Source organism: Protobothrops mucrosquamatus, unplaced genomic scaffold (assembly GCF_001527695.2).
Source record: "Protobothrops mucrosquamatus isolate PMUCROS unplaced genomic scaffold, P.Mucros_1.0 scaffold2335, whole genome shotgun sequence".
NCBI classification, from domain to species: Eukaryota; Metazoa; Chordata; class Lepidosauria; order Squamata; family Viperidae; genus Protobothrops; species Protobothrops mucrosquamatus.
The window spans coordinates 195,979-205,825 of NW_015388417.1; the positions used below are offsets into that span (position 1 = coordinate 195,979).

Genomic DNA, 9,847 nt, shown 5'->3' on the forward strand with positions numbered 1-9,847 from the left:
ATCATCTTTGTTGCTCTTCTCTGTACTCTTTCTAGAGTCTCAACATCTTTTTTACATCGTGGTGACCAAAACTGGATGCAGTATTCCAAGTGTAGCCTTACCAAGGCATTGTAAAGTGGTATTAATACTTCACGTGATCTTGATTCTATCCCTCTGTTAATGCAGCCTAGCACTGTGTTGGCTTTTTTGGCAGCTGCAGTACACTGCTGGCTCATATTTAAGTGATTGTCCACTAGGACTCTGAGGTACCCCCTACACTGTACCTGTACATTTGGTTTTTCATACCTAAATGTAGAACCTTACTTTTTTCACCATTGAATTTCATTTTGTTAGATAGTGCCCAGTGTTCAAATCTGTCCAGATCCTCCTGTATCTTAAACGTGTCTTCTGGAGTGTTGGCTATTCCTCCCAGCTTGGTGTCGTCTGCAAATTTGATGAGTTGCCCATCTATCCCCTCGTCCAAATCGTTGATGAAGATGTTGAAGAGCACTGGGCCCAAAACAGAGCCCTGGGGCATCCCACTACACACTTCTCTCCATGTAGATGCGGTTCCATTGAGGACCACACGCTGAGTACAGCCAGTCAGCCAGCTACGGATCCATCTGGTGCTGATGCTGTCTACCCCACATTTTTCTATTTTATCAAGTAGTAGGTTGTGATCGACTTTATCAAATGCCTTACTGAGGTCCAAGTAAATTATATCCACAGCATTCCTCTGATCCACTAATTTTGTCACTTGGTCAAAGAATGCGATAAGATTTGTCTGGCATGATCTGTTTTTGACAAACCCATGTTGGCTTTTAGTAATGACTTTGTTTGCCTCTAGGTGTTCGTTGATTCGTTGTTTGATTATCTTTTCCAGAATCTTTCCAGGTATTGAGGTCAGGCTGATAGGTCTGTAATTTCCTGGGTCCATTTTTTTTCCTTTTTTGAAAATGGGAACTACATCAGCTCTTTTCCAGTCCTCCAGTAGTTCCCCAGTGCTCCAGGAACTTTGAAAAATATAGTTCAATGTTTCTGAGATCATATCTGTCAGTTCCTTGAGAACCTTGGGGTATACTCCATCTGGTCCTGGTGATTTAAACTCATCTAGGCTGGACAAGTGCTCACCATTTTCTTGCCTATCTTAACTTGTGTTTCTATTCTGTTTTTTATGGCACTATTTTTGGTAGGTTGGTCTGTTTTTTCCCTTTGTGTAAAGACTGATGCAAAAAATGAGTTAAATAGTTCTGCTTTTTCCCTTTGCTTGTCACCTTCTTGCCACTTTCACTCACTAATGGAGCAATCATTTCCTTCACTTTTTTCTTGTTTTTTACATGTTGAAAGAAGCTTTTTTGTTATTTTTGACTTTGGTTGCAAGCCTTAGTTCATTTTGAGCCTTAGCTTTCCTCACTTCATCTTTGCAGGCTCGGGCTATTTGCTGATATTCTGACTAAGTTATGTGCCCCTCTTTCCACTTTCTATACTTGTCCTTTTTTCTTTCAATTTAACAGAGAGTTCTTTATGCAGCCATGCTGGTTTCTTTTGAGAGCTGTTATTTTTCCTCTTTGTTGGTACTGTGCTAGACTGGGCTTTTATTATCTAACTTTTCATTTAAATTATGCACACTGACTCTTAATTGCTCACAGTGTCTCTGGTTTTTCTTTAGAAAAGGTCTGACTTTGTAAATCCATAATTTACACTTACACTTTTCTATGCATTCTTTAAAAACTATGCTAGTTTCTGAACCAGCTCCACCCAGATGTACATACATACATACATACAAACATACATAAATAAATAAATAAATTGGGGTGGGGGTTTAGGATGCTACAAAAGAAAATATTTTGAAAATATTTGAAGAGTAAACCTCTGGTCCCACTGACAGATTGGATTTTGCAGCATTATCCCAGGACATCTATATTTGCCTTTATTCATGAAAGAAAATACTGTTCTAATGTTTGAGCTAAATTCTCCCCTCCTCAAAACATTGTTTTCATTTCTTATTGAACTTTTCTCCCATGTAGCCTGGTATACAGTGAAGGTAAACTAAATTAGTATTAATGTTAAGGATAAAGCATAAGGGCAGATGTACACTCAGAAAGGAAACTACTATAAGACTTTGGACGGGTTAATATATATTTCCTCTCAGATTTTTTTTATTAATCTTATAATAGAAGACCATATTTCCACTTATGACAGAAGCCCATCACCTGAAGCCTAATAAATAACCAATGTCATAGTTGTGAGATTCTTTTTAATAAAAACAAAGCTAGATTAAACTAAATCCTATCACTTTTCCCCCAGATAACTAATATATTCATTTTTCTATTAGATAAAGCATATTTTCTCCCAAAGAAAAATGAAGATTTAGATATTAATGCTTCAGTTTTTTAATACTACTTAAGTAATGATATACAGTAGAAAGTTTTGTTGGAATCCAAGGTTAAAGGAACTTCCATAAACTTTCACCTATATACAAACACCAGTGATATATTAAACAGATAGTACCCCCTCTGATAAATCAAATCTTCTGTTTTTTAAATCTAACTCTCGCTTTCTTTCTTTGCCAAGTAGCTTTCCAGGCTAAGGCAATTAAATTGCCCAAAATTTTTCTTTCTATTTTTGTGAAAGCTGCTTGGCATGAGGAAGACAATTTAGGTAGAGTATTTTTTGGGGGGAACTCTGCCCATCCACATTCCCTAAACATTTCCCCTGCCCGCTCTATATTCCATTTTCTAGAATCTTCTTCCTTGTCCTCAGGTGTATTTTGGAGAAAGGAGTAAGGGGTCTTTTGTATTTTCATTGCAGTATTTTATTTGTACATGGCAGTCCATATTTCCCTTCTCCTATCTCCTCCATCTCTAGATCCATTTCTTCTGCTTCATCCTCTGTTTTCTGGTTTATTTGTTCATATTTTGTAGTTATTATCTGGGAACTTTCCAGCTCTAGCTTCAATTTGGAGATTTGGTCATTTATATCATCTAGGTTATTTTTAGTCTCATTATAGTTTGAATATGATTAAAAGAATGGATGACCCTTAGATATAACTAGATTTTTATAATGGCAGATATGATTTAGAATTAAAATAGTATTTTTTTTCTTCTTTTGATATGGGAAATTTGAAAATAAGAGGAGGATTGGTATGAATATTTTTTTAGCTATATAAATGTAAATAATATTGAGAAAATCATAAATGACAAAGATACTTTAAATACTGATGGGAAATCAAACTTTAATAAGAGCATGAAAAACAGGATATTGACTTATGAATTGATATTATTGTTATTTGTATAATATTAGTAAAATATGATAAAGATGTCTGCATCTAATTCTGTATACATCAATAGTACCAAGAATTGTAATTGTCTAATGAGCTTAAAAGGGAAAAAATATGAAGAAAGGACGATCAAGGAAAAAATACTGGATTGTGCAGTACTGAACAGATTTATATTGAAGAAGTTAATGTTAAATATGTAAACCCAGACAACATATTGTTTACTAAGCTCTAAAGATTGTAATTTTAAAAAAATTAATAAAACTTATAAAAAAAACCACCAATGATATTTTTTATGGCCGGAAAATGTTCAAAATATAACCTCTATAAAAAGTCAATTGAAGCCTTTAAGCAGAGCAAGAGGGATTGATTTGGAAGGATAAAACTTGAGAAAAATAGCCTAGCTTGGGTTCTATAAAGAGGTGCTGTTGAAGCAAAGAGGCAATGCAACTTGCCTTGACAAAACATGCCTCTGAATACATGACGTATAGTACAAGGAAATCTTTATTTTCACTAGGAAGAAATGCATAGACTACTTTCGGTTCCATTGCACAAACAAAAGCTAAAGGAGATTATTTACCCTAGACATACTGCAAGGAATAAACTCTGAATAACATTTGTCTTGATCAATATTTTCCTTAAGTAGAAAATATATCTCTCCAGTTCTAGAAAAACCAAGGAGTTGTATTATGGATATTTTGGATCAACCAATAATATTTATTGTGCCTTTCCTTCTCAGGCAAATAAGAGATGCACAGGATTATTAATTTATTTATATAGGCCACATTTCTTAAAAGAATGTTGTTTTTTAAAAAAGCCTTGCCCTCCTTTTTTCTCCCCAAATTTATTTTTGAGTGGATACTCAAAATCATCCATTACAAGCTTGGTTTCTCAATCTTGTTAACATCACCATAATTTAGCAAAATACAAAACACATCTCACCTGAGTGGGGAAAGTCTGATCAAAGTCTCTGTTCTCCTTTCTAATTTTATTTTTGGTCAGCCCTTCTAAAGAAGGGGATGTTTAAATGGAAGACTGATCTCTAAAATAGTACTTTTTTATTGTCCTGGTGTTCATGCTGTTCCTCTTGTGAGGAGATAGTCAGCCTTCTCCATTATTACAGTACTTCAACTTTCAGCAAATGCTAGAAGGAGAATTCTCACCTTTTCCACCAGCACAAACATTGGAAGAGACCTATGTACAAATGCTACACAGATATAGAAGTCTCTTCCACTCTTGGAATGCCACAGTATGCCGATGAGAGCTGCAAACAGCCCAAAGTAAAACAACTTGGGTAACTCTCTTTGCCAGACTGAACCAAGAAAATCACATTACTTCAGAAATCAGCTGTGAGAGCATGCTTCTTTGACTCTTTGTTGAAGTGAAGAACATCTTTAAAGATTTGCACTGCCTAATTGTGCATTTCTAGCAAAGTTCTTAAAATACATAGATATAGCAGTCTGCAATATTTAACTATATTTATCAAAATAATTATTGTTGATTCTTTAATCATAAATATATCTCACTTCTACTGTCAGATTAAAAAAACAGCCTCAGCAGAAATATGGACCAAATATAAAGATCAAGAAATTTAAAGTCCATAATTCCTGTAAGCTAGATGAAACTATAAGATACATGTATACCATATTTCACAGATTGGTCAATAAGTAAGACTTTAAATTGCTTTGACTCAAGGCAGTGATAGTTTTTCTATCCTGCAGGTCTTACAGTAAACAGCACAGCTATTATGTTAGACTATATATTTGGAGGTTTGTGGCACTGAGTTGAATGTATTCATCATTATCTGACAGGATTTCAATACTCTAATATAAGGAGAAAGTAAAATAATGCCAGATTGCTTTCAAACTATATTAAGAATATCAAAATTATTTTTCTTCAGTAATGCATTCTAAAATCTAATCTATATAGCAATAAAATTATTTTCAAAATAACATTTTTTACTGGAACTTACCCTTCAATATCAAAATTTGAAATAAAAATAACATTTCACCATATAAGACAGATGCCTTACAAAGGACAACAGTTCAAAGGAGAAAATTCACAGTTAGTTTTGCCTGACATGTAATTCTACCCCGATATTTTAAAAAGTCATCTTAAAGAATAAATAAGAATCTGATATTTGGTTTTATAGATAAACTCAGTGTCTAATGAATAATCAAAGATGACCAATAAGCAGATGTTTCTAAAAATCTTTTTTTGTTTTGTTTTGTTACTGACTATAAGATATATTCTCCTGAAAAACAATGCTGGGATAACAAGTTAATAATATTTGAAACTTGTATGTCTGAATACCTATAACACTTTCAGTAACCTAAAATTAGTTCTATAGCTCTCATTGCAGCTCCTAAAACATTTCTATGTTCAAGTACTGAAATGTGCAGGCGGGGAGACCTATTTCACAAGTATGTTTATCAATGTCCAATTAAGAAACTGACTATCAATGTTATGTCTATGCTGCATATTTTAATAAGAATAAAGGAGACAGCAATATGCAGAAATGCCTAAAAGATTTCAGAACTTTTGTCATTATGCCTAGATATTAGTCTAGAAAAGCAACAATATAGGTAACCATTCTCCAGAGAAATCCCACAGAAAATCACAGACTGAAGGGATAGGGCTTCTCAAAAGAATCTAAACTGGTAATGATTTTTTTTCCATTTTTCCCCCCTCCCAAATCTCTTTCAGGAATCCTATTGTTTCAGAAATAAAGCCTTTATAACAAATGCAGTCCAAGCTCTGATATATGCAAAACAATCAATGTTTAGTTGCAGACAGCTGACAATGCAATATGCAGGAATTATCACTGCATAATTGACACCCTGGTGTGCACTGCTGCTTAATTTAATAGCAAGAATCCAACTCCCCTATGTGTTTTTATACATACTTAGCATTGTTGTTTCAGCTTTGTGCCTTCCTCTTCATAATGAGGCTGATCACTGTGTTCTTTGATAACAGATGGTTGCAGGACAAATGTATTTTTAGATGGAGATGTTCAATACATGTCAGTCTGGGAATGCAGAATTTGAATTTTGAACATCAACGTTTACAAAAAATTAAAATTATTTTTATTTAGTAAAATACCTAAAAGTATTTTATGAACGTGTCCTCTGTTTTTTTCAGTCTCTTTTGAAACATCCCCCTCTCCACCCCAACACTTCTGGATGCTGCAGGCCTAATTAATTAATTGACTTATAGTGTTGGCTACCAGCTTCATTAGCTTCAAAAAAGGGTTGAACCAATTCATGAAGTCAGAGTGATCAATAGCCTTGATGGCAGCATGGCTCCCTCTCAGACTCATCTTCTGGGAGACTAGTGTAGTTGGTTGGCCACTGAGAACAAGCTTTTAGTGTGTTTGCTTGTTCAGTTTTCCTGTTGCTTTCCAGTGTACCTGTTTTTCCTTTGATAAATAAATACCAGGAAAATGAAAGTGCTATTATAGTTGTTATAATTAAGCCACTGCTTTATTCTAAAGACAAACCTTTTTTAAAACATGTTTTGAGATTATCAGCATAAACCTTCTGATAGTGAGAATGTGAAAACCTATAAAAATTTCAGTTCAGAAAAGATATTTGGAAGTTCTATTTTCTTTCTCTCTTTTTAAAAACAAGAAATGAAGCTAGGAAAGAGAACATACACTTTTTTCATTCAGATCTCAGACACTAAAATTTAAATGATGGAAACATGTTGACTGGCTTTTGATCAGAGTTAAAGTTAAAACTTTATCACCAATTTCAAGACAGTGAATCAGCAATAAACATTATTTGAAGCTCTACATAGTGCAAAAAAGAACTTTAGCCAGAGATAATTTGAAGCCTAGGCTTGATACTGTTGTGAATCTCTCTATTCTGAAGGGCCTATTACATAAATCTGGGTAATTTTTCAAATGTACTGCCTTTCCAACTACTTCCATTTCTCCCATGTGCTGACCTTTTTAGTTACTGATAAACAGCTTCTCAGGAGTGATGTATTCCAAGAAAACTAACACACCTGTGCTTTGTGTCCTAACTTGGCAAGCCAAATATAGAAGCCCTCATATGTCACCTTCATGTTGTCTAATAAAGCCTTTTTTCTTCTGAATACAATAGAAATTTCCTTTTTTAACTGGCCTTCATTTTAGTGTGTGTGTGTGTGTGTGTGTGTGTGTATACACACACACACGCACACTCTCATTATTATGACTTTTAGCTGGATGAAATGGTGCATCATAGTTATTTTATTTTTTTGAACCAAGGTACCTCAAATTGGCTATTTTTTAGAATGTGCCCAAAATCTGGGAACCATGACTCCCGAGAGAATGAACTTTGGGAAAGTTGAGGCTACTTCAGTGTTACAGGTTTCACTGCTGGGCCACTGCTGTGATCATGTGATCTTCATTTTCAATGGTGGGGGAGGGGGAGGAAAGGGTAGGAGAAAGGAATGGAGAGCGAGGGAGGAAGGAATCTCAGAGTTCCTTTTCTCCTCCATGCGGCCCTCTGAACACTTTCCTGATTGTTATTGTTTCCCTGTGAGTCTTCCCCAAGCTGTATGGCACCTTTTGTTACCCACACACACCCTTCCTGATCCACATGACTTCCCAGCACACCCCCTCACTTCCTTCCCTGCCTGGCAGAATCCACTTATCTGCCTTGTATTGTTCTATTAAATTTCTATTATTGACCTTGAAAATCCATACTTTAGTGCAAATTACAAAAGTATGTATAAGAAGCAGATGATAAGTTTTCTAAAGAGCGTGATCATTTTACAATTCTGGAAAAGAATTTTGGGGGTTAAATACTTTTGTTTTTCCAAATCAGATTGCAAAGGTTTAAATATATGCTTTTAATAATTTCATTATAACTTCCTCTAAAGAGCTATTAGTGCCATATGCAATTCTTGTTGACATTTTAATTCTCACAACAGCTTCATGAAATTGATTGCAAATGGTGACTGTTTCAAGTTTTCTTGGTAAACTTCATATGTAGCAATGATTTCAATGGAAATCTTTTTATATGTTCAGAAATAAACCTCAGAGTCTACAAGTTTGGACTTCTTCCTCAGCTTGAAAATCTATGCTTTAGGGTAGTGTGGTTGAAGACCCATCTAAACAGTATGTATAAGTTTTTCATTATAACTTGCTTGTTGCCATCAGTTTACTCTTTTGCTTTTATTGTTATATTTGTTTTATTGTTATTTTTCTTTACTTTATAAATCAGCATTGCTAGGAGTCAGGAGGTATACAAATTTAAATCATCATCATCATTTATATTTGGCTGTATATATGAACTGAGGACAACAGATATTGTGATGATTTTGTTTGCACAGAAATTCACTGTGTTGCTTTCTTTCATACAATTAATACAAAGGTTACATTTATCAAAACATCTAAAACTGAAAACATTAAATTGTGCTTATGAATGTTAGACATAAATGTTTGAATTTAATGATAGCAAATAAGCAGTTTACTCAAATCTATTAATTCATAACAACAAGAAAATCATGCCACTTAGACACTCACACACACACACAAATCATGCTACTAATCTCAGAATACGTTCAGTGATATTACAGGTAGTCCTAAACTTACAACCACAATTCAACCCAAATTTTCTGCTGCTAAGTGAGATATTTGTTAAGTGAGTTTTGCCCCATTTTGCGACATTGTTTGCCATAGTTGTTAAGTGAATAACTGTAGATGTTAAGTTAGTAACATGGTTGTTAAATGAATCTGGTTTCCCCATTGACTTTGCTAGTCAGAAGGTCAGAAAAAGTGATCACATGACCCCAGGACACTGCAACCATCATAAGTATGAGTCAGTTGCCAAGCATTTGGATTTGATCACATGACCATGGAGATGCCACAACAATTGTAAGTGTGAAAAATGGTCATAAGTAACTTTTTTCAGTGCCGTTTTAATTTTGAATGGTCACTAAATTAACTGTTTTAAGTTAAGGTTTACCTGTATTTTACCAGATATAGAATAACTATGAATTAAGTTTTCAAAATATATATTCATCTCTTACCTGCTGGTTTACGGGAAAATTCCTGTTGATTTTTTTAATCTATAAAAGTAAAAAGAAAAGCGGATTAATAAATAAACTGATTCAATTAGGATTCAGTCACATGAAACAAAGTGGCATTATACACTTCCTCTGTGAAAGTGATACATATTAATAGGTTGTTCATTTTAAAAATATTTTTTAAGGTGTGTAAAAGGCAGGAGGAATAACCTTGGGGAACAGGGGAAAGAACTACATCCAAGACAACAGTGAGATAAAAGATATCTGAGTCTGGTTCAAGACTGAAACCTGAATAAGTATCTCAAGACCACCCTCTGTTCTCGTGAAGGCAAGGGAAAATTCATTCAGACTTGCTTTACTTTACTTTACTTTATTTTTGATTTATATCCCGCCCTTCTCCCAACGGGACTCAGGGCGGCTCACAACATATTTAAAACCAAAACATATTGACAATCCCCACCAAATAAAACCAATTAAAACCAAATATTTTAGAGTTGTGCTGTTTAAAATTTTCTAAAAAATGAACCCGATTTAAAATCCTCCCTAGGCCAGGCCTGCTTGCTGGAAAAGCCA

The 9,847-nt window shown here is 34.4% G+C and overlaps 1 protein-coding gene across 1 annotated transcript in view; it reads right to left on the reverse strand.

Moving 5' to 3' along the window:
• LOC107295433 (gamma-1-syntrophin-like) overlaps positions 1-9,847 on the reverse strand; it is a gene marked incomplete at its 5' end in the record, with an annotated part of 57,376 nt that overhangs the window by 38,166 nt on the left and 9,363 nt on the right. The window contains one exon of the mRNA XM_015824747.1: positions 9,278-9,316. Within this exon, the coding sequence (XP_015680233.1) occupies positions 9,278-9,316 (39 nt within the window). The remainder of the gene's footprint in view (positions 1-9,277; positions 9,317-9,847) is intronic.